This window comes from Haliotis asinina, chromosome 8 (genome assembly GCF_037392515.1).
Source record: "Haliotis asinina isolate JCU_RB_2024 chromosome 8, JCU_Hal_asi_v2, whole genome shotgun sequence".
NCBI classification, from domain to species: Eukaryota; Metazoa; Mollusca; class Gastropoda; order Lepetellida; family Haliotidae; genus Haliotis; species Haliotis asinina.
Genome location: NC_090287.1, coordinates 43,214,051 through 43,240,738, shown reverse-complemented (window position 1 = coordinate 43,240,738; position 26,688 = coordinate 43,214,051). Strand labels below are relative to the sequence as shown.

Here is a 26,688-nt window from a genome sequence, read left to right as displayed (position 1 = left end):
CCCAGAAAATGATAAATCACAAAAACCTGTAAATAGCAAAAGACACCATGTTGGGCTCTGCCACATATAACTACCATGCTTTGCTGACAGATATTAGTCACTTTTTGAGATGTGCTCCGGAAACGAAACACACCTCTCAGTTTTGAGACAAAGTCTGAATCGTTTCCTTGGAAACTGGGAAACTAAGAAATCACAAAAACCTGTAAATAGCAAAAGGCACCATTTTAGCTTCCGATTGGTATATCTACCAAGTTTTGCAGAAAAATAACGGATTTTGAGTTGTGCTCCGGTAATGAAGCCCATCCCTCCGAAACATTTCCATTGAAACCAAGAAAATAATATTTCACAAAATCCTGTAAGTACCAAAAGGCATCACTTTAGGTTCTGACTGATGTATGTAATAGGTTTTGCAGAAAAATATTGAATGGTTTTTGAGTTCTGCTCCGGAAATGAAACACACCTCTCACTTTTGAGAGTGAAAGTCTAAAACGTTTCCATGGAAAACAAGAAAACAATAAATCAGACAAACCTGTAAATAGCAAAAGGCACCACTTCAGTTTCTGACTGATATATCTACCACGTTTGGCAGAAAAATATTGAATGTTTTTTTTTAGTTCTGCTCCTGAAACAAGGCCCATGCCTCCATTTTGTAAAAGAGACATTACCCTGGAGGTGGCTACTTAAATTGTTCTACATTTTGCCAAAAGTTTGTAACTTAATCACAGTAAAAAAGAATACATGACATATGTTTTTTGAGATTTTTTTCGAGAGATTACATGTATAAGTATCTACTAATTTCATCTTCAATAGTTCTTTCTTTGCATGAATTATTCTGTAAACAAAACTGTATTGGAAGTCTAACAGCTTAAAATCACTTGTACATTTCCTGTACTATTTGAATACATCTCTCAAATTATATTAGGTTGAAAGACGGTATTCCAGTACTCTAGAGGAACAGTCTCAGTTGGTAACAAATACACAACATCAATTGAGGAAATACTAGTGACTGCCCTTACCTACAGCCAGTCTCCGATGACACACACTTGGGCTTGGTTTGTCTGGTTCTAGCACCCATGTGTTGTGATCAATCTCATACATCATCTCCCAGAAGTCTTCACACTTATTGATCATCACACGAAACTGATTCATTATATCTTGTAGAGAAACCTGTAACATGTAATACAACAGCTAGCACCCTCAAACAATGGTCATATTTGAAATCAAAGTAATTCATACAAGAAGGATTAGAATATTCCTCCTATTTCTTCTCATATGAATATTTCTAGGCAGGAGTGTTGCCATGTGGGGAAGTTACCCTGAATTTCATAAATGCATGGACTGATCACACCATTGCACCAAGGATGCCATGGTTTATCTGTCATATTTTTGGAAAAAGTCAGTGGGCATATGGGGGTTTGTGAGAAATTTCATTGGAATTTCATTCATTTCAAATTTTGTCTACAGTTGTCTGTGACATTTGTTTTGGTATATGTTCATCATGTTTAGAATTGTATATTTCAAAGTTCCTAAACATGAAACAATACTGAAACTGTGTTCCAGTGGTGGAAAAGAACTCAATATGGAAGGTTATGAGGCAACTTATTCCACTCTGTGTGGATAGTGTTGAACTAAGTTAAGGTTTATGTTGCATCACCATTTTTTCAGCCATATAGTGACATGACCAAGTCTGTATACAAAGACATGTTGTGTACAAAACTTAAAACATTTTCTCTTAAAAAGCATGGCCGTTAATTTCATTATTGAAGACAGACAGAAAATTGTCATAGCACCATTTGTAAACACTCAACAATCCGACAGTGTCCGTAGCACAGCAAATTGTCAGATTAACAAGGATGTTGGACTAAATAAATGAGACTAAATTCCATTTATTCAGTTTGTAACGAAAGCATTGGATAAAGCTGATTGTAGGATAAACAGAGGCCGGGTTAACAAGACTTGACTGTAGGTCTTTCATATCTCTTGCATCCCAGTGTGAATCCCTTGCAATGTAAAAGTCCACACAGTTTGGATAATGATTGACTGACACAATGTGGAGGTACTGATTGCTGGCTAGCTGGTCTGCGTCTCACTGGCTGTAGCTTACCTCAGCGATTCCTCTTGTCTGTACCTGTGACGGTCCTGGGGTAGAATAGGCCTTCAGCAACCCATTCTTGCCATAAAACTATGCTTGTCGTAAGAGGCGACTAACAAGATCGGGTGGTCAGACTCGCTGACTCGGTTGGCACGTGTCAAGAGTTCCCAATTGCACAGATCAATGCTCATGTTGTTGGTCACTGGATTGTCTGGTCCAGACTCGATTGTTTACAGACCACCGCCATATTGCTGGAATATTGCAGAGTGCGGAGTGAAACTAAACTCACTCACTCACTCCTCTTGTCTGTGTTGATGAAACATTGTTTTCAACAATATAATGTCTGGATTTCATTGCAAATTTGAAATTTTGAAAAAAAAATACCCTAATGGTTTGCACACAACATGACATTATATACTTTTAACAAGAATGACCAGGATTTACTTATAAAAGTTTTTATATGTTTAAATCAGACAGTTATGGAGAAGGCCATACTGAACATTGGTTTAAAATCTGTATACAAAATGTACGGTGATTACATAGCAGATGGGAAACATTTAGCCAAAAGTAGCTGACGAGCATCTAAACAAGAGGGCTTGCTTTCAGAAATCCCTGGTAATATAAGCTAAAGGACATACCGGCCAGATAATTTCCAAAAATGGTATATAGATCTGGTTCTGTGCTATGGATCACAATTGCCACTAAACAGGAGTTAAAGAAGTGATTAACTGAAAGGTTTGCAAAGTTCTCAGGAACAAACACCACATTTAGAAATCATGCTATTTTGCAAAAGAAGACAGCTTTCATACGAAGCATCCAATATAGATGTTAGACATACCTGCTCATCTTGATTAATGTTGAAGTCTGTGGGGATGGGTAAATTAACAGAACATATTTCCGATGCATCGTTCTGGAAAAAAAACGGCAATTGCTTAGAGTGAGAGTGTCTAACATTAACCTAAAGTTGTTTTCCATCCGCTGATTAGAGAATATATTAGGTCCAGCAATACGGATTTGTAGGCCACCTTACCCCTCAATTATCTCCCCTCATGTGACGTCGCTTACTATTGTTTGTATAAGAAACTTCACAATGGTTTTTTTTTCACATAACTCATCTTCTAGAGGAAGGCGAGGAGGTAAGGGTCGGACATAAATCCAATAATCGAGAGGTAAGTTTACTAACAATAACTGTAATTGTTCCTAATTATAGCGTAAACATTCCCTCTGCTGTATGGTTGCCTGCATCCCACATAAGGATGGCAGGCTGACCCTAGAAGATTGACCTTATTCCCTTAGGATCACCACAATCACTTCCTTGTTGCCAGGAGATGTCAATAAGTTTTGAGCCTTGAGCATTTTTCATACCCAGGTGTCAAAGCCTATCGTACGACATTGAACCTTGGGGTGTAGCTGATGTCATATATAAGTTTTGGTATCCTACTCTCAGAAGTTATTGAACAGCTCACACTGACAGAAAGAGACCCCCCTCACGGCAGTGAAAATGAATAAAATTGAGTATAGAGCAGTAATTAAGTTTTTAGTTCTTGAAGGAAACTCGGTGAAGAACATTGAAGAAAGGCTTTCAGCAGTTTATGGGAAGTCTTCCCCTTCATCTGCTACCATCAAACGATGGATCAATGAATTTAAGCATGGTAGAGTCTTGAAGATGACCCCTGTCCAGGTCGCCCAACAAGCACTAGTCAGGAAAACATTGACAGAGTGCATAGACTTGTGCTGGAAAATCGTTGAATCATACTCCACGAGTTAGAGGAGACCACAGGCATTTCACACAGATCCATCAAGACAATTCTTCATGAACATCTCGTCATGTCTAAGGTGTGCGCAAGATGGGTGCCAAGAATGCTTACAGATGAAATGAAGCAAACAAGGGTCACCATAAGCAACTCCATGCTAACCAGATACAACAAGAATCCAGAAGATTTTCACTTTAGGCTAGTAAACCTGGATCCACCACTATGATCCTGAGAGTAAACAAGAATCCATGGAATGGAAACATGTCACTTCTCCCAGGACCAAAAAGTTCAAAGCCTCCAGATCAGTGCAGAAGGTAATGGCGACATTCTTCTGGGATAGCAAAGGCGTCATACACATAGATTACTTACCAAAAGGAAGAACAATGAATGGGGCATATTACGCTAACTTGTTGAGGCAAGTGCGACAGTCAATCAAGGAGAAGCGCTGGGGCAAGATCAGACATGGTATTCTTCTACATCAAGACAATGCTCCAGTACACACCTCTCGCGTTGCAGCCGCTGCTGTCCAGGAATGCGGGTATGAAATCTTGCCGCATCCACCCTACTCTCCAGACCTGGCACCAACTGATTACCATCTGTTCCCAAATCTGAAGAAACACTTGCGTGGTCGTAGATTTCAGGATGATAATGAGCTTATTGCTGCTACTGAGGCTTGGTATGAGGACCAAAATGGCACCTTCTACAGAGATGGCATCAGCAACTGGCAGAAAAGATGGAACAAGTGTCTTGACTCACAAGGGGACTATGTTGAAAAATAAATGTGGTTCATACCAATATTTTTGTGTTTTTCTATGCAAGGCTCAAAACTTGTTGACATCCCCTCGTACCTTCCGGATAGGTATGACCAAGATTATTAATCATCAGATTAATAATAACCATAAGATAGGATGAATAGTGTGTGGAAGAAGATAAACTTTAACTCATTAGGTGAGTAGTCCGTATCTCTCAAGCCGGACATTTTATATCAGCTTTTCTTCTTAGACAAGATGGTGTTATGACTGGTCTCATGATGTCACCTCTGGTCCCTTTTCTGACGTCATTTCCTGTCTCGTGATGCCACTTCCAGTCTCATGATGACATTTCTGGTCTAGTGATGTCACTTTCAGTTTGTTGTCTATCCTTGTCTAGTTTCATCAATTCTGGTTAATGATGCAACCTGTTATGACGTCACTTCCAGTAGCCTTTTATATAAATGCTGTACTCTAAGGGTATAGAGACTGTTCCCTAATGTATTAATACACTTCCGTCCATAGTTGGTAACATCAAGGAAGAATCAATTTGGTACTTATGTAGTATTCTTCTCACTGCATTTTCCTTCTTGACCCTGAACATACAAGGTAGGGTGGCGCTCGACATTGATCTTACACTTCACATACTCCTACCCCCAACCCCTTTTTGTGGTACTAGGCGGAGGAGAGATGCTGTGCCTCTACTACTAGACCCAGGGACTTAAGGTCCTAAATAGAAGGGGCTTTGTCCCTTAAATAAAAACTGATGAAGGTATTTGAAATCACCCACTGACAGCTAGATAACACATTCTCAACAGATATTGATTCCTGATCGAGCCCATGATGACCAAGAACAATAGTTTTCCTAAGCCATGAAGCTATAGTATGAGGGGTTGGCTGAAAAGTTCTCAGCCTGAGTGGTTTTTCCCCACCAGGTAGAGACAGGTGTTTGCCACCAATGAGGACAATCATTTAGTGAATCATAGACACAAGAACTACAAACGTACTAATAGTTTTATCTCAACTACAGCTCTTTTGGTAAACCTACCCTCTGAAATCATCAGAAATGGACAAAACTGAATACAGGGCAGTCATCAAGTACTTGCAAAAGAAAGGGATGTCCCCAACACAGATACATGCTGACATGGTCTCCACTCTAGGGGATGATGCTCCTTCATTTTCCACAGTAAAGAAGTGGGCTGCAGAATTTAAGCGTGGCAGACAAAGCCTTGATGATGACCCACGCTCAGGAAGGCCTTCAACAGCAACCAGTCCAGAAAACATCACGCGAGTGCTCGATATGTTGATGAATGATCGACGATTGACTACTCGACATATTGCTAGTGTAGTGGGCATCTCTCATGAGAGGGTTGAGCATATTATCACCAACGAATTAGGAATGACTAAAGTTTCTGCAAGGTGGGTGCCAAAGCTCTTGACAGCAGAACAGAAACGTCAGGTTCCAGACGTCCATTGACAATTTGCGTCGTTTTGAAGCAGATCCCGATGATTTTGTGACACGACTTGTAACCATGGATGAAACCTGGATACATCACTTTCAACCAGAAACAAAACTACAGTCAAAACAGTGGAAGCATCCTGATTCACCAGCTCCGAAGAAAGCCAAGTCTGTTCCTTCAGCTGGAAAGGTGATGGCATCAGTCTTTTGGGATTCCAGGGGTATTCTGCTCATTGATTATCTTGCAAAAGGTCAAACTATCAACCGCAGATACTATGCTGATCTACTGAACCAGTTGCAAGAAGCAGTCAAAGCCAAACGACGAGGGATGATCGCTAAAGGTGTCCTCTTCCACCAAGACAATGCGCCTGTTCACGAATCGGTGGTGGCCATGTCAACAATCCGCGATTGTGGCTTTGAACTCATTGGCCATCCTCCTTATTCACCTGATTTGGCTCCTTCTGACTTGCACCTGTTCCCCAAAATGAAAAAGGAACTCGCCGTCGCCATTTTGCAAGTGATGATGACGTCATTTCCGCTGTGACTGATTTTTTTAGGGTAGCTGAAGATTTCTTCCTGACTGGGATTCGAGCCTTGCAGCATCGCTGGCAAAACTGTGTGAACTTGGAAGGAGACTATGTAGAAAAATAAATTACAAACGTGAACTTTGTAACTTTTTTCACAGTGAGGTTTAGAACTTTTCAGCCAACCCTCGTATTCTTGGAAAGAAAAAGACATGTATGACTGCATCTAATGTTTGCTGTCCGAAGCAAATACCACTCCAACAGGACATAGTAACCTCGATCTGTGAGATCTAGAAGTCTTGGATGGCAGTGCTGGTATATGATAAGACCTATAGCCTAAAGGACCTACTACAGCAGCAGTCTGGTTCTTAGCTGTAAACTCAGGCACAGTCATTGACATGACATTGACTTATATCTGTCTGCAAATGCTATGGACATCAGTTGCATATAACTCCAATACTCTTGATGCTGTAGCAAATGCTAACATTTTGAAACTGAGAAACTTTAAAGATAAGTCTTTGAGCTTGTAAAACTATACACAAGTCTTATTTTGGAAAGACTGTTGGAGACGCAATGATCTGATAAATCTATGCAAAGATCAATCCGAACCTACTGCCAATCCCTGTAGATCTAACACCGAAGCTATAGCTGATCTACACCCTTCTCTGGTTCTTATGCTTCAGCCTGCTAACAGTTCTTAAATATAAGAGGAACTCCGCTATGGTGGGAATGGAGATCAGAGAATTAAGGAGCTGTCACTCTGTTCTCCACTGAATTAAGACATTTAACTTGGCATCAAAAAGGGCTGCTGTTGAAGACTCTGAGATGGTCATAATTGTTTGTTCATTAAATCCCTGGTCTTTGAGAGAACTGCAGAAAGCCTCCATATGTGAAGTGACAGGTTTCTTAGATTCCTGTGCACTCTGTTCAACTTGGGTTGAGTGAGAAGGTCGCTCCAAAGTGACAGACTTGTCGGTCAGTAGTTGAAGAAGAACTGTGAACCACGTCCTGGTGGGCCAATCTGAAGCTACTATACACCTCATCAAAAGTAACGCTCTACCCAATATTAATTACCCTAACTTAACAACCTTTCTAGTGATGATTTTTACGATAGGTCTCTATGAAAAAACATTGTTCTGTGAATACTTTCTGCCTAAAGCATGCACCTTGGGGAAATTCATGTGCACGTGAAACGCACGGGTAACAGGCAACCATCTCAACACAAACATGCTTGTTTAGCCTCAGATAAATTGGGCTGCGTTTTTCATCCACTGAGTGACTTTTCAGTTAAATTGGCACCCAAGGTGTCCATAGGACAAAGATAGCAGATCATTGCTTTGCACAGGACCGGGATGTCACGCTGTGTTATTGGCCGAGAATTGAATCTAAGCCACACAACAACTAGCAGGTTAATTGCCAAACATGGTGCAACAGGACAGGTTAAGGACTGATCCATGACAGGGAGGCCATGGAAAACTGATGCCAGGGAGGACAGAGCATTGGTTCGAATGGCTAGGCATAATCCATTCCTCAACAGTGTGCAGCTACTGAAACTGTGGCGCCCTTTCCAAAGATTCTCCATCATCACTGTCCGGAGATGTCTTCATGCTGCAGGTCTGAGAGCAAGATGTCCAGTCAGAAGACCACTACTGATCCCCAGGCACAAACAGGATCGTCTAAATTGGTCCACAGCAAGGCAGGGGAACATTAGATCATGGCGGAGCATTCACTGGTCCGACGAAAGCCAGTTCCTCCTGCATGTTACAGATGGCGGTGCGAGAGTCCATAGGTCAAGAGGAGCAGCATATCACCAGGGAAACATGCAGGAGGAGGTACCCTTCAGAGGAGGTAGTGTCATGGTGTGGGGTTGCTGTTCCTTTGACTGCAAGTTTGATCTGGTCATCATTCCTGGGAATCTTAACGGAGAGAGATACCAGAATGAGATTCTGAATGAACATGTGGTGCCTCATTTTGACAACCACAATCATGTCTTCATGGACGACAATGCTAGACCTTACCAAGCCCATGCTGTTCGGCAGTTTCTCAGGAACAATGCCGTAGACACGATACCATGGCCAGCTCTGACCTTAACACCCTGGAGCATCTGGGGGACATTCTGAGCTGCCAGGTCAAGCAGAGGGAACCTCCAGTCAACTCCCTGCAGGAATTGTCCCAGGCTTTGGTGGAGGAGTGGAACAGAATACCATTGAAGAGGATACGGAGGCTCATTGAGAGCATGAGACGTCGTGCCAGAGTGACCATTGCTGCCAGAGGTGAATACACAAGATATTGAAGACATTTGTATGTGTGAAACTGTCCCCTATAAGGTTCCATTTCTATGCACATTCGATGTCTTGTGTTCATTTAATAACTGTGGGTGGCAATACTTTTCAGGGGCTTGTTTTGGTTGGTATCGTTTTCATTAAAAGATGTTGCCTCATACTCATGCATTACCATTTTTTACAGGTGATTTGCCAATGAGAACTGAGAAAGATACCTAAAGATCACAAACATCCCATTCAACAGTCTCTGAATACCATTTGCTTTCGCACAGTCATCCTTATGAACCACAACTTTGTTAAAATGTGGGTGGTGCGTTACTTTTGATGAGGTGTATATATTAACTACACAGTGTTGTGCTATCTTTCTTAGAACATTTGGGATTAATTTGAACAGGGTAAATGCGTAAGCAGTGAGATTCTCACAAGATATTGATAGAGCATCAACAGACGCTGCTGGATCTGGAACCAGACTCACAAAGATTGGAAGTCTGTTGTTCCTTGAAGTGGTGAACAGATCTATTGAGTCTCCCAAGTGTCTGAAATGAGCTTGAATAATTCCATACTGAGTGCCCAATCTTTGGAGGGGAATAGTGAAACTGGACTCCCAAAAGAATGTTGCGGTCTTAAAAGACAGCTGTCCACGAAAGTTCCTGACGCAGTAAGTTGGAGGGGATGATCGTCTCTTCCAGGTCCAGATGCCGAAATTGATTGAACCAAATCTGCATCTCTCTCAGATGTATTCTGCCTCTCACAGTAAAGTCCTGAAGCAAAGTGAGTGATCCTGTCAGTGACAATCAGGAACTGCCTCGTATGCCAATTGATTGAGACAATTGCTTCTGTCTATGATATGACACAAACGATCTTGACGCGTATAAATCTGTCCCGTCATGGCATTTAAAATAGCCACCAGATATTTGATCCTTGATGTGGGTTCCAGCTCAAAATTCACTGGATGTATGATAAGACCCAGATGCGCGAACACATGTAGAATGAACTTGGTCTGTTTTATCAACATCTGCATTACTGTATTCATTGCAATGAAATCGTCTAGGCATCCATGAATGGCAATCTGACAGCAATGTAGAAATGCTAGGATGGGATTTAAGAGGACTGTGAAAAGCCAAGGAGACAACAATATCCCAAACGGTAGTACTGGAAACTGGAACCTCCAGCCATTCACCCAAAACGCAGGTTCTGTGATCAAGGATGGATGGGGACATGAAGATACGCATCCTTGATTTCTATCCTGATATATTTCGAATCCTGTTGAATCAAGGTTCTTAGATTCCTTAAAGATTCCATCTTGAACTTGGGTGTCTCCCTTAAAAAGTTCTTGTTTAAAAGTTTTAGGTCTATAATCATCCTCATCTCGTCCGTGTCCATAGGAATGAGAAAAACTGGGGAATAACGTCTGCAAGACTTGTCTGTTGGCGAGATCTCTATTATGGCCCTCTTGTCTAACAATTTTTGAATGGCCAGCATTGCCCCTTGCAGCTGATCCCCTTGTAGATGAAAATGTTTCCCTACTGGCTAGTATGTCCCTGAAGGAAACTTGTCCCATGGTAGAATAAACACTTCCGCCACTAGTGACAATATCCAGCTGTCTGACATGATCTGTCTCCATTTGCTTATATACTGAGCAAGTCGGCCGCCAATGAGGTACTGGTAATCGGACAATGAGGTACTGGTAGAATGAAATCCAAGTCTGTTTCCAAGTCGAGGCGCGTTTCCAAATCGTATGACTGGGTTAATAGACCTGAGTCAAAATTTCTTGGTTCCATCTCTTGAACCACGCAAAACTCTAGAACCTCTACCTCTGCACATGGTGGAAGGCTGTCCCTGTGTCGATGTCGATGAAGAAATACTACATGGCATAAAGTCCCCTGTCAAAAGCTGAAAGCTGAAGTTGTTCACAACAATAGAATGAATACACATGGAGAGTAATAGATGATGCGTCCCTCCTAGCTCTAGTCTGTGGTCTGCCTCTGCTTTGAGATAGCAGGGCTGAAGATAATCTCTGGTTCATATTACATGTCGTAAAAGCATCCTTAGTCTGAATAGTTTCCATGCATTGTCCATGAAACAGGGACCCCGACTGCAAAGGCTGGTGAAAGAGTGTATCCTTAACCAAATCTGGTAACCCCTGATAGAGTTACGTCTCTCTATATCTGTCAATATTCCCATAACTGATTGTGCATGATATCCACCACTGATGAAAAACCACATCAAGAAAGGAATGCGCTATGGACACTTTTTCTGCTAACACAGACACTAAAGCATCATTCTTAATGCCTTTAAAGTTCTCTAAAAGCGGTGGTAATAATGCCCTCACTCACATTACTGTTAGTAATCCTTCTTTCATAATGAATTTCGGCTGGGACATTTTTACCAGGGGTAAAAAACAGGAGGCCTGCTTGTGTCGATATACTACATGGTGCCTGTGAATAAGCTGTTAGAACTGTGTCTGCTTGACATTTAATCTCTATTTAGGTAATCTCTCATGGCAGAATTGGCTTGCTGGTTAGCGGATGGTTGGGATGGGAAGGCTGTGGAAAGTGATTCAATACTGTTCTCCAGCTGAACCAGCGGGGTTAGGTTAGAACCACTAGGGATAGCTATGACAAACTGTTTACATTTTCATTTCATATCTGTATGTATACATGTAAACCACAGATTAAGGCAACAATAATCCAGAGGGAATGTTTACGATATAATTTGTAACTTACTCAAAGATATTTACAGTGCAGATGTACTCATGTACCAGGATAGAGGGCCATTTTTTCCCTGGTCTAAACTTTCCCTGGCCTTGGACAAACTTTCCCTCCTGGAAGTTTTGCCACAAGACATTTTTACCCCGTATCTGTTTTCTATGAAAAGGAGGGAATTGCTGGCCTAGCTAGGTGATTTCTCCCCTAACCGTTGTTTTTATATCCCGGGGAAAGTTGGCTTGTTACGTTGGTATGTGACAATTTAGGCAATACACCAGTCCCATTGTTATGAGCATCACAGGACTCTCTCTCTGTTAACGAATGTCATAAATATCATTGGAACTATCCTACACAGTTAGTAGCAAGCTGTATTACTAATCTTTTTACCTGAGGACTGAGGTTAAGTAGAAGAACATGTTTCCTCCCAGCTGTATCACAAAGCCTTAGAGTTAGTTGTTGAAAATTTTCATCAATGCTGTCCACTCTATAAGAGAAAGAAAAAGAACATATCTTTCTGTAGCTCACCTGAAATTTTGTATACTGACTGCTTTGTTGTACAACACCACATGGAGCACAATATTCCAGCTATATTGGCAGACAGAATTAAAAAAGAAATCAATCTTTCAGATTTTTTTACCACACACAATTAAAATTACACTTTGAATAGCTATGGCACTGAAACAATGCTGTTCACAGACCCTCCTCGTGTATGACAAGTCATGTAAACAGGATCAGCTTTGTCTCTGTGTTGCTATGGTTTCATGGGAACTACATCACAGAAATAGGTTTATATACACCAAAACCACTGATGTTTTAACACACTACGCTACAACTGGAACTTGGCTGGTGCAACTGGGTTCTCGTCATAGGTTGCACCTGGTGCATATAGGATAGCATCTCTTGAATTCAGCCTTGCATATTCTCTTGGAAATATTAAGAGCATGCAATTGTTACCTAATTTGAGTTGATTAAAACATGTAACATGTAACTGTACTTTGAAAAAAATGTGGAAAAAAAAATTAAATTATCTGTAAAAGTAATTAATGGAAACTAACTGCAAAACAGTTGTTGTTTGTTTGAATGGTTGAATGTATCATTACAAGAGAATTAAGTCATTGTAAATATCAATCAATTGATGATCAACGCCAACCAACAAAATGTACAAAATAAGGACATAAATATTGCCACTATATTGTTCAAGGGAGGTTAGCATAATCTTCATTTTGTTAAGCCTGTCAGCATATTGAGAAAGGTGTCTCCTGTCAGCATCTTATCACCACTTTGATACCCATGTCAGACAATCCCCACAAAAACAGTACCTTACTTTTTTAGGCCAGGGTGTGTAATGCCTCAGATTTGTTAATGTGCCAAACTGTTGAATACCATTTTGCCTATATTAACATGCCAAATATCTGGCTTTGGAAAACTTTCAGTTTATCTGTTGACAAAGGCATTAAGCCTTTGAATGACATTGTTATTTCAAAATTTCTGAATTCATTTGATGTCCAACTTTCACAAGCAAAGTGTCACAGTGGTTAGGTGATGATTATACTCACTGATGATTCTATGCATGTTCCAATGTTACTTTAAAACAGACATATATTTCCAGTAAAGTCTCACAGTAATAGGTATTTAAACGTCTGTACCATGTACACATCATACAAATTTATTCTGACTATCCTCTTCAAGCCGTGTGTTGAATGTTCTATGAATACCATACACTTTATCATCATTCATGTTGTGGATATGTCATACATATGCTATGTCTACCATACCAATCTAAACTACAAAGGGAATTGATAAATATATAGGTTGTAAAAGTAAGGTGTGTAAAATATGAACATCATGATGTAGGTCAACAATGGATGTTTCAATACATTCATACAGCCAACACCTGGTTCAAGGTGGATTACAGATGAAGCAAGCCAAAAACTTGAGCTGGGATCACTAAAGCCCCAACCAAGGCACTCAGTTTCACCTGCACAATAATTAATGATGATTCTTTTTGACAAAACACAAGATCAGTATCTAACTTTGCACAGCACATTTCCCGTAAAAATGAGAAAGCAATCAATTATATGATTGTAACATGTTGCCTGAACAAATCTAATGTGTGACTTTTAACCTCCTCAGGTCCAGATGTAATTTATGATAAATTCTTGACAATTATATCAAATATCAAAATATAACTTTGCACAACACTTCTACAGATATAGAAATTTGAACACAATCCATTTATATGCGTTAATGGTTGAAAAAAAATCCCTTGGGCTTTTAAAGTTCAAAATATGACAAACTATAAAAACAAAATGGATGCTGCCACCAGTCACAAAATGTGACAAAATAAATACCAGACTTTGGAGACGAGATTTAGAGAAAATATATCACAATGACCAACAAACTGGCAAAATGCAGAGGGATCATACAACAAGTAGATAAAGTGCCAATAATGACTTTAGTAAAAAAGCATCAAACTGAAACAATCTCCACACAATAATGACTGTCATCTGGACTGCATACCATGCTCGTCAAACTATGTCCTCGTGGCTGCAGCAGTCTTGCAATATATTGTATGCCAGTCTCAGTGGAGGACCTTTGGCTGCTAAACGAATTAAGAGTGCAATAAACTTTGAAACTCTAAAGGGTATAAAGTTGTAACAACCGGATCCAGATAATGTAAATGATACATTCCAAATCCCATGATCCGTAATGAGTGGAGGAGGCCAAACCTCCGCCCACTGTCAGAAATATGCTGCAAGTAATAATGAAGCCATTCCCTATGAAAAAACATATGAAAAACATATGTCTCAACTTTAGATGATTCCAATAAACCCCTGTGGAAGAAACCTTTAGCATAGATTGTAACTTGATGATGCAAACATAACACGTTGGGTTGGCTTGGACCAATGAATCGCGATGACAATCAGCGACTGTCAAATCGTTAAATAAACTCTGACCTGTAATACTGACAATAAATCACTTGTGACTTATGATTGATAACTGTGCCTGTGAGTGTATCTGTATCTGTAACCTGTACACTGGAATGATACGGTCTGAGATATTCTGTCGGAATGAATCTGGATCGATTGTCAGATTATTGGAACTGTCAGATGAACTCCAGATGTCAACAAAGTTGAAAGTAACCCCATAAAAATCACTTATCCACAACTAGATACTTAGAGAGCACACCAAGTGTCAATAATATCCTTGTTAATGAAACGTTATACAATAATAATGTCTTATAACGCAAAAATGAGAATTTAGCTGTGACATAGCCCTGGAAACCTACCATGCTTATGAAAGTCATGGCTGAAATTCTGATTACTTCTTTACTTGAAGCCAAGATCAGACATGATTTTTTGTTACAGTATCACACTACTGAAACCTTATTACAAAGAATGGACCCTAATCTAGGGGAGTGAAGGACTCAGTATCACATATGTTTGAATGAGCAGAGAGATGCACACTCTCATTCCCAGACAAACTCCTCTTACCAGTTTATGTTACAGAAAAAGATGGTTTAAATTACATAAACTTACTCAAAAAGTGAATGATACATCATCCATTTCAGTTAAAAAGATGTTTGCTGAATAAGTGTTATAATGCCACAAGACATGATGAGATAGGGCCAAATCTCTGTCTGCATAGGCCCCTTCCAGGTGTTTGACATCAGTATATTGTGTATCCATCACATGCCTGTGACTAGGAAGATATGTTTCAGAGGAAACTATCACCAATCCACATTCAGTGCTGCCTCCCTGAAAACAAGGACCAAAAACATCCCAGATGTGCTCAATGGGGATCAGGGCAATCCTCCTTGCAGACCGAGGGTGAGAGTGAGAGAGCTTAGTTTTACGCTGCACTCAGCATTATTCCAGCTATATGGAGGTGGTCTGTAAATTCTTGAGTCTGGATCACATAATCCAGAGATCAACAGCATGAGCATTGATCTAAACAACTGGGAACTAATGACATGTCAACCAAGTCAGCAAGCCTGACCACCAGATCCCGTTAATTGCATGGGTTACTGAAGATCAATATTCTAACCTGAACCTTCATGGGTCTGCAGGCCGAAGGAGAATCTCAATAGCATCATTATGCAGGAACTCTCCACAGAATGGTAACAATGTGGCCAAACTTTGTGGTCCATGAATATTGGACAGGTAGCCAATGGGTGGTTAGATTTGTTTGGGATGTAGTACTGGCCATCAAGATTTAACTGTACTGTCACTGATCATCAGCATCACCATCATAAAATTAATGAAACATATGAGGGGGTGAAGTTAAGTTCAATGTCAGTAGCATGTGTAAAATGGAGAGACTGTGGCAGGAGATGTTTTTGGTACATTACCATAAGGTTTTCCTCAATTAACATTTTGAAGAGATTATGGTGACAAAACTATTTTTCTTTCTTTGTCAAATGAACACAGACGAATGAAGCATGAGTGAATTAACAGATGACTTTATCGTGAGCAACTCTCAACACTGCTGATAGGCAAACAGCACAATATACTGGGAAATGCAAGTCCAGTGTTTCAGATTAAAATGGAAAAATTAAAAGTTCAGATTTAGTCAGTAATCACACGTCAGTATTTTAAAATTTAGTCCTAAGATCACTAGAGTGTTCTGGCAGTCAAGTAGGGCAACTAATGAGGATACCCGAGTTCCAAGGTCGGTAACTGGCAGACATGGACAAGTGTGTTAACTTCTGTGTTTGATCAGTCAGGAATGCTCATCCTGCCAGTAGTAATGCCAAACTCAAGATCTCCTGGATATACATTCCGAGAAATCTCCACTATACCCTGGAAGCATCTACAACTCGACCCGATGAATTTATTACCTCCCGTGGCTGGCTTTTCATCCAATCAGGTGTCCATGCTAGGAAGTTGAGCATACCAGTCACAACTCACTTTCATATTTTAAATTATGTAACCGATTAAACTTGGCAACAACAATTGATGTAGATGTACTCTGAACAAAGTAGAAGGAGTTCTTGCATATTCCTTAAAAGTTTTGAACCTGTCAATTTGTCTGTATAATTTCCCCAAAATCTGAGTCACACTGCAAACAAACCTTAAAAGCTGCAACCGCTGTCTTTGCTGACACTTACAAACTCAGTTGTACCAGCCACTTAGCAGATTGGCTACTGAGAGAATGTGGAGGCCGCAAAGGGAGGTAATGAAATTATCCGTAGATGCGTCCAGGGTATAGAGGAGATTCATCAGAATGTATGTATACCCTGGAGATATTGAGGATAACAAGGTTAGGGCCAAGCTTGGACATGTCATCCACGTCTGTATTTGGTTGTATGGCAAACCTGTTCCTGAATCATGTTAGACTTTCGCACTAGTCAGTCTGGAGTGGCAAAAATGTTTGTATCAATCACTTGGCTTTGGCTGGATGAACGTGGATGTTACCATAAAGTCAGAAAAGATGGTTCATGGAATTACTAGCACACGTCGCCTTGCAGGTAAGTGCTGTTTAATTGTGTAATTCCATTTTGTTATATTTAAGACATTCTGTCAAATAAAAGTATCTTTACATGGTAAAATGTAAATGTTTGTTCAAGTTATTTAGGATGTTATGAAACAAAGTTTACTTTTCATCTCCAAGGAGCCATAACATGAAGCATAACATAAAATGAATCGATTTATGGCAAATGTAACTATGATAAAAAGTAAACGTCAAAGCCGTAACTTAAAGGGGCACTGATGCGGAGCAATTTCCGTGGACTGGTTTAAACTTTTGTTATTGTTTTTCTCCCTTGAGTACCCGGATGATATCCCAGAATTCGTGACTGGTTCGAAACCTCTGTTGCGCAGTCCGTATGCGCAATTAAGAGTTTAATTATAGACAGATCAACTAAGGTGAAGTCATTTTTACTTCATTACAAATGTATTATGAAAACAAATGAAACACTTCGAAGGTTAATCATCTGCCAGTGATAGAAATGGTAAAAAAACTATTAGGATGGAAAAATAACGAAACCAGTGTACGTCTCTACATTTTGCTGCATAACCCTAATTAGTTTATTGTCATATTTGTATGATTTTGAAAATTAACACACGGTCTGATTATACTTATAGTAAATTTCTAACAGGACATTAAACATTGTATAGACTGCCACTAGGGATCTTATTTCACACACATACGTGATCTAGTGTGTGTTTTCTGTCATATAGATTCTGCTGAATGCTACATAAAAGAAATGCAAATAATGAATGTAAAACAGACTAATTTTATAGCAACAATGTCCGGCTACTACCTTGTTCAGGAATGTATCCATCAATATCCACATAAAAGAACGATATTCCATTCATCTGCAGCTGGTAAACAATCCTGCTCTGTGTCGTGTGTCTTACAACAGTCGAATTTGCAAAAATGTAACACATCGTTCCACATTTTTCACACTGGTGAAAACCTGATAAACTTCTCATTGGTCACCCAAGATAGCACACCTGGGAGCTTATTATATGATGTCCGCCATTCTAAGTAATTTAGTGAACCAATAATGAGCAATCAATCAATCAATGCAATGATGGTTAACTCTTTGAAGGGAGGATGTTGTTTTTACACTCGCACTTTACGAATTAATCAGTGTGTTTTCGGTTAATCCTTTGATCGATGTTTGTTTTTGCAACTCAGCTGATAAACCCTCTTGCATCACTTACATGCACATATTACATAACACACAATACATTTGCCATTACAGACATTAATTTATAAAGTTGAGTATTTACTCCAGACAGGAGACATGCCAAATTGTTGAGTAACCTGACCATGAAGAGAATGATGACAAATAACACATGTAGGTTTACACCATCACAAGCGAGTTACAGCAAGGAAGACGTAATCTCTGTCGCATGCATCCTGAAAACACTTATGGGCCGAAACTGTTTTGAGGATACGAACGAAACTTCGTTACATAAGGAATGCATACAGGCATTTGCTGTGTACTTGGGTGAATAGGTGTAATCAGTTTTTTTCACGTAAGAAAATTTTCAGATTTCTCTACCACTGGCAAAGTCATCGTTTTTAGTTTACGAATTCAAATAAATCAACTGTGTGTTTTTATCATCATAGATAATAAACCAGGGTAGCTACCCGAAATTTACATATGATATTTGTTGTCACAGCTGGGACAGCACTCAAAACTATCTAAATATAAAGCTTTTGAATCTTTCGGACTGAAACAAATGGCTTGCTACGTGTCTGTAGACATCACACAACATGATTAAATATCGAGGTGAAAAACACAGAAATAGGATCAAATTGGATCAGTCGCTATACCATCCAAGCATCCGAAAAACTAAACTACGTACACTGCTGGGATATTTTGTTACGATCAGAAAAGGAATATCATGGATATTTTGAAATAATGGCATATCATGGGCATCCGGCCTCCTGACTGTTTAAGTGAAGAAATGTGGACCGGAGCCCAGTCCCTTTGCCCGTCACATTCGAGGGAGCGGGCGCTGTCTAATTTGCAGTTTGGTTTCGTAATTAGGCCGTTGGCGAGAAACATTATTCGCTCCGCATCAGTTGCCCCTTTAAAACACATATTGACATGTGCCAAATTCGACTCATGTATTAAACCTACAGAATTCAGTGTCTCAAAATGTAAACGGGGAAATTGTGGAACTTGCGAGTATGTACTTGAAAGCTCATGTATTAAATTAAACAAATGGTTCATGTACGCTCTAACATGGACTGCTCTGCAAAACATATTATATATGTTATTGTATGCCAAGGGTGTCATGAAGAATACACTGGACAAACGGAGTGCTTGAGGGTCAGAATACGCGTCCATAAACAGCAGATTAAGGACCCAAAAACCAGGTGCATCCCCTTAAGCGCTCACATCGACAAATGTGCAGCAGGAAAGGAAATAAAATTTAAAATATTCAATTTTTACAAGATGAATACTGCTGATGACATGCTGCCTAAAGCTAAAGAAAACCTTTTCATAAAAGAATTGTGTCCATCATTAAATCAGTAACGCAGTATTCAGTATTGGAATTATACTTGTTTTTCTTATGCTTCTACTGTATTACTGTCAGTGTTAAAGCCGCCAATGTGACGTCATGGCAACGCTGCATCACAACATTTGTATACAGCTGTATTGTGACGTCAAGACAAAGGTGACATCATAACAGTCTAACTGAAATCACTCCTCCCTGAAGATACACGATTGAAACATGCAGGAAAAGATCTGTGTTGTGTTATTATTTCGGAAACTACTTCTTTTATATATAATGAAAAGTTATGGTAGATTTTGAGGCAATATTGGTAGACTTACCCACTTTCAAACTTATACTTTTTTATGCCTTATAGGGAAAGACAACTATAGATCTATATGTTATGCGTCTCTCTACCGATGTACACACAGGTGAATTTCACAGCCCATAATAAAATTTTGTCACACAGAACAATTAGGAGAGTGTTTGAAAAATGTTTAAACATAAAAGTGTAAGATTGTATTTCTCATGAATGCTGATATCACATACACAGAATACCAGAATATAAGAATAAGAAGAATAAGAAAATAGTTTCAACCAATCAAGTACAATTTAAATTTCTAAAGTTTTTTCAAGGTGTGCATGATAGCGATTTTACAAAAAAAACCTGTTTTTTCCTGTATTTCGTGGAAGAGTAAGACTTGCATTTAAATATAGCAGCCAGTGAAATATTTTGCACTGTAGTGTATGTCAGTTAGTTCAAAACTTCAGAAATTGTCTCTTCGGCCTATATATTGCATGTATATTGTGGTATATTAGATAGTGCTCAGACCCACTATGCCACAGTGAACTAAACTATTGATGATGATATTGACTTTGCAGTTGATTTTATGTAAGTTAAGGATAAAACTTTTGTGTAATTCCAGTCAGTTTTAATATACTTGAAATGCAATTGGTCATATGAACTTCAAGAATTTATAAAAATTACTTGTCCCAGCCTATTTCTTTCATTTCAGCAAGAACATGGGACGCCATTCTAGAAGTCAGCACTTTTTGAGACAGAGAGTTGCCTTGACTATTTCTGATCTGAAACATAAAGGATGATGATTTGTATGAAAGGAACTTGCAATAATATTATGCACACAATCAGAATACAACCACACATAACAATACCAAACTGAGACAGTAAAACAGTCTGATAGCAATTCCCAACTTCAATGCAGTTGACATATACTGCCATCAGCATGGCTTCCTCTAGGGAGCTGTGCCAACAGTCTCTTTGACACAAAATGATTCTGATCAATTGCAATCTAACACACAAGCAAGCTTACAGAAAAGAATCAAACCAATGTGGAGTGCAACAATACCAACAGACCAACTCTTGGGATATAGTGCATAATTTTTGTCACAAAAATAAAATCATCAAAAGATGACATATCCAGATCAAAGATGACATGGCCCCTACATATTTGAAAGAACAAATCATCTGGTGGTTACTTATAGTCAGACACTCTACCTCACAGCCACCAAACCGACAAAGATGCAGATGTTAAATTATCTATCTATAGTTGGGTCTACTGTCATTACATTGATTTTACTGATTTTACAGTTGCTGTTATGTAGTTTCTTTACATGATCATCTAATTATCCATTAATGATGGTTTATATGTATAATAAAACACTCCTTGGTTATGGCAGGGAAAGTAAGCCCTCAACCATCAGGCGGAGAGAAGTAAGACCTCGTGCGCTGCATGCTCTCAATCCTACTTCTCCCCACCCTCCGGTCTTGGGTCTGACTTTCCCAACAATAACCTTGGAGTCGTGCTTAATGGTCTAAAATGAGCTAGTTAGTCAGATGTCATAGCCGTGTCACTTTACCAGAGGTGTTACAAGCATGGGGTTCATGTCAAGGTTATATGCCAGCAACTTGTAAGTAAGAACTGGAAGAAGACTTTTTAGAGTTGTTTATTTTTGGGTAGTGTCAGCAGCATGTCAGAAACATCTCCTTATCCCTTCACTGCCTGACAGTTGGATAAATGGGTTGAGTTTTCCAACTTTAATGTGTTGAAGGAAGATCAACAAATTCAGTCAAGTTGATGGCATTCTGCTCCACAACAGGAACCATAGTGGTGTGAGTAATTGTGAGAAGCTCCACCTGTAGAAGTTGTCTTTCCATCTACAGCATGTGGAACTGGAATTATCTATGTTGTTATCAGAAGTTATGTGAGTAGGTAACCATTCTTGGGTATCTTGGGAGGATACCCCAGCTTAGCTGTTAGATGCAGCATGTATACATCCAACTGCTTGTAGATATGTGTATTCATCAGGAACAGAAGTAGAACATGGCTTTTTCCCAGATATGCTTCATGAGCTGCTAAAAGCCCTAATGTTTATTTGCAAATGCACGAACCTATCAGATGCTGGTTGAATAATAGAGGCATAAAGGAATAGATAAAAATTCTCAACAATGTCAAAAGCAGCAAATATATGATTCATTTCACCATGAGTTATTTTCCATTGCAAAAATTCATTGAATAAATAATGTGATACATTACCCACCTTTTGTAGGGCCTGGCTGTGAAACGTCAAGAACCTCCTCAGTTTCCAGTCACACTCCAGCTTTGCCTCACTATTGCTCATTGAATTGGAGACTCTTACACGCAAGTCAGTTCCCTGAAAACAGTCACAGTAACTAGTCCAAATGAAAATATAAAAACACCATGCCAGTTTCATGTATAAATAGGTTTGAAAATGAAAGTGTGCCTCAAATCAAATGCCTCAAGTACTTAAATGCAAAACGTGATTTTATTCATGCTGTTTGGTAAAACATAACATTATAATATATCAATGTAATTTCTCAAAAGCGCTATCTGATTCCACTTTATTTTTGTGACAATGTGAATGAGTGCATCTTGAGAACACTTCTGAAACTTGACAGTTCAATTTTGGAATGAAGGACAGCAGGTAGATTGTTCCAGAGAAAGGGTCCTGTTCGGAAAATGATCTGTCCTCAATCTGACATAGTTCTCACCTGTGGTATTTCAAGGGGAGACTTGTTTCTCAAGTGAAATAGTCACGTGATATGATGTATTTTAGAACTAGAATGTTTAAACACTTAAAAACAAGGAGCTTGATATTGTGCATGATTCTGAAGTGAATTGGAAGCCAGTGTTTTCAAGGTGAAGGAGTATCTGTTGTAATAACAACTCATGTATACTGGGCAAAATAAGTTAGGGATATTTGTTGGACTTGTTTATTTGTGGTGGTATGTTCCCTTGGACTGCCATGTGCCCTTTGAAAATCACATCAAACAACAGCTGGCTGACAATGAAGGAACACATCGTGACTTTTTGACTGAATGTGAGTGAAATTAACGCAAATTAGTGCAGCATTGTGTCAGCATGTCAGTAGTGTATTTCTTGTGTGTCAGCTGCCAAAATAAACCCTAATTCACAGCCTCATTTCTGAATTCGTCATGTTCTCTCACAAACAATATTTGTATTTTAGGATTGATGTTTTATATCAGTGTGTCAAAAAATACATTGATGATTATTCATAATTTAAAAATTTACATGTATCCCCAACTATTTTGGTCCAGTATATATATATATATTCTTGCAATTTGTTTCTCATGTATCACTTGCTTGATAACGACATTAGAATCTGTTGAAGAGTCGCCTTCACAGATTGAGACTTTTTGTGTTGTAATGGGCACTCTGAACGACTTGTTACAAATTTCAGTGATGTAACTGATTCAATATTCGTTGAGTTTGAGTGAAATGAAACACTGTCAAAATGAAAAACACGGGTGCTTAAACACACCAGCACCAGGTTTGATTCAAACACCCAAACACAACAGACTAGTGCTTGTGTTGGACAGACTTCCATGACAGGCATGTGTAAGGCAGCTTGTGGCAACTGGGCACTGGCAGTTGTGAATTGCTCCGAAAGTTTGGAACACAACTCAGACTTCCAAAGCGAGCTGTCCTGTAGTCTACCAGCGGCCTGGAGCCAGTCATTCAGTCTGTGAATAACAGAGAAAAACCTGAAGATGGTCAGCAACACTTTTATGTATTTACCATCCTGTAACCATGCAGTGATTATGCTTCTGTTGTGGGTGCTTAAACCTCTGAATGGTGGAATCATGAAGTAGTTGCAAAGCTTTAAATTGTCTGTAGCTTCTTTTAAAGGAGGGGTATCAAATTGTGCTCCATCCATGTGTCCATCTGTCAGTGCATCCATGCACATGCCTTTTGGGTAGTTTTAGAATTCTGAATAAAAACAAGTCCAATTTGATGGGTGTGCTCTTTTCCAGACCAGAACTTCAAAACCGTTCACTATTTCTTCACCAAACTTGGCACACATATAGATCTGGTGGTGCACTGGTACCTTTTGGTAGTTTAGGATTTCTGAATACATATTTTTTGTGTTCACAAGTTTGACTTTCGCTGAATTTAATGGGCATGCTCTTTTCCGGACCAGAACTTCAAAACCGTTCACTATTTCTTCATCAAACTTGGCACATAAATAGATCTAGTGGTGTTCTGGTGCCTTTTGGTAGTAATGGATTTCTGTAGTGAAATATATTTCTGCATTTCCGTGGGCAACAAGTTGGACTTTGACTGAATTTGGTGTTAGAGTTCTTTTCCGGAGCAAAACTGCAGAACTTTCACTGTTTCTTTACCAAACTTTGCACACAGGTTGGTCTGGCTGGTCTGGAATATAGTGGGTGTTCTCTTTTTCAGAAGAAAACTTTAGAACTGTTCACTATTTATAATCCAAACTTGGCACAAATTATTGTTTATTAATATTGATACTATTATTATGCTAGATGGTGAAAACACAATATATATATATATCTTTGAACAATAAACTTGTGGCACAGGTCACAGCTCTCACCCCAGCACATGTTGGTTTTCATTCAAGTGCACCACCCTTTACCCTGCTACTATGATTTGTGTTGTTTATGAAGGCCTAAGGTATGACACATTTTGGAAATTCAAACCTCCAAGTAACAATTCGATTTTATATTTTCAAAACATGCACCAAATAGTGCCATGAATCATAATGTGTCAGAAAAGGTGATGTTTTCAGCATATTTGCTTTGCCTAATAAGATTGTGAACATCAAGAAATGCTAAAAATCTTCCTGCAGACTTGAAAACGGAAGTGTATTGTAATGTACATTTAGAATTTTATTTGACTTCAAAGTGAAAGTTGAATGGAGCTGTGAGTGAGTTTAGTTTAGCGAGCATGACCACCCGATCCTTTCAGCATTTTATGGCAAGCATGGGTCTTGAACAGAAGGGACATGTCCCTTCGGCACCCAAGCGGTTAAATATAACTAAAGTAAACACCCAGTAAAATGCATCTGGGTATTGGCTTAAAGAAAATGTTTAATTTTGAAACAGGGGCTGGATTACCCACAGAAGAATGAAATCGTGACATACCTCAGTAGTTTTGAAGCCATCATATACTGTGTTTGACTTGGCTTTAAAAACTGGCACAGCAAGTTCAAGGCTATCCATCACTCCCTCAGTTCTCACATCTGCCATCTCACACATCTTCATGTTGCCTACAAATGCACAAATCATGACCCACTTACCACTTGTATCCATATACACTGATCACTAACCACACTTTGCCTTGTAGTGTATGATTTAAGAAGGTAACAACTCCTGTGTTCTCTGATGGCAGATCAAAGTCAACTCATTATACAACAACAGCCTTGATATGGAAGATGATCAAAACTAGGGTACTGACACAATAATCCACACTTAAAGTATGTCTTGCTTGCTGATGCCCTTTGATTAGTTCTAATTTCAAGCATAATACATACAGATAAAATCCAAGAGATGAGTGAATAGACACTTTTCTGAACCTGAGCAGTTATCAACTGCCCACTTCCGACATGACCTGTTTGGTCATGGTTGCTGTGTAAAGTATATGGAAAGAGTATGTTGATTCAGTTGCTCAGCTTGAAGAGTCCTTCATAAAACCTACTCAGTTAAGGATTTCATAACATTTCATAAGTTAGTTATTGCTGTTCTCTCAGGTGCATCATCCATCATCATCTGAATCTGTCCAGCATTACTTTTATATGTAATGCCATCAACAATGAACACATGACTGATGCTGTTTGATAATTTGCTATGTTATGTTGTGGCAAGGCATGGAAGCATGGAAGGGGAAACCAGAGTAAGGATAATGTGTAAGGCATGAAGAAGGTTAGGACACTGCTCCTGAAAAATTTCTTCTATTTCCATGACAGTTTCTTTGAGTACATACCAGACACAGAGAGGTGGATAATGCTGATTCGTCATGAACAGATAACAGCTCCAGGCAATGGATCTGTCTGTCTGAAAATGAAGAACACAATCAGGGTGTAAGTTGCTGTGATCAAGACGGACTGGACAAGGACTGACGGGAAGTTGTTGAATTATGGCCAGACACTCAGGCCTTGTGAGTGTTTCCATCTACAATATCTGCAGTCACAAAGGAAACTTGAGACAATATCTCTGTGTGACTTCTTGTACCCCTTTCTCTGATTCATTGACATTACACTTTTTCAAAGCTTTGGTTAATGTTAAGTCTGTTTTAATGACATCTTTTTTCAGTTGTCTGATGCTATTCTCCAAACAATTCTCTCAACATTTCTTCTTTCGAAACTCAGTAACTACATGTATTTCCTTTTGTGTGCAAGTCTGTAAAAAGTCTGAAAACACACCTTTCATCTGTAAATGTGTGTTCAGTTTAAATCTTTAGATTGTGATGCTTGTCTGATGAATAATACACTTCAAAAAAAAGCTTTACTTAGTTTAGAAGTGCAGTTTAAAAGATGTTTCTAGATATATCCTCTCCTAGTATAATAAGGCCTAATCTCTTCAGTAAGATAAAAGTTATATTTACACAGGTTTTATGAATAACAACTTCTCTATGTCCAGAGTGCGATGTTTCAATACAGACTTGTCAAACAGGAATTAACATAAAATGACAGTGACATATATCTGAATGTAACAAATACTTGCACCAGGAATGTCCATTAATTAAGATATGCTATATAAAATGCAAAAGGAACATCGCAGGGTTCAAAATTAATGCTTTGAGGGAGCAAATTTGCTGTTTAAAATCCTATTTTGCTAGCTAAAAGGAAAACACAGTAG

General features: G+C 39.1%; 1 protein-coding gene across 2 annotated transcripts in view; it reads right to left on the bottom strand.

Annotated features, from left to right (window-relative positions):
• LOC137293537 (E3 ubiquitin-protein ligase FANCL-like) overlaps positions 1-26,688 on the bottom strand; it is a 79,573-nt gene that overhangs the window by 32,317 nt on the left and 20,568 nt on the right. The window contains exons 2-8 of one of the 2 annotated variants that reach the window (XM_067824152.1): positions 25,814-25,884; positions 24,976-25,100; positions 22,086-22,199; positions 20,515-20,612; positions 11,956-12,052; positions 2,931-3,002; positions 1,017-1,167 (exon numbers count right to left, since the gene is read on the bottom strand). In XM_067824152.1, the coding sequence (XP_067680253.1) occupies positions 1,017-1,167; positions 2,931-3,002; positions 11,956-12,052; positions 20,515-20,612; positions 22,086-22,199; positions 24,976-25,095 (652 nt within the window). In that variant the 5' untranslated portion in view covers positions 25,096-25,100; positions 25,814-25,884. The remainder of the gene's footprint in view (positions 1-1,016; positions 1,168-2,930; positions 3,003-11,955; positions 12,053-20,514; positions 20,613-22,085; positions 22,200-24,975; positions 25,101-25,813; positions 25,885-26,688) is intronic. The other variant, XM_067824153.1, reaches the window with a different exon arrangement.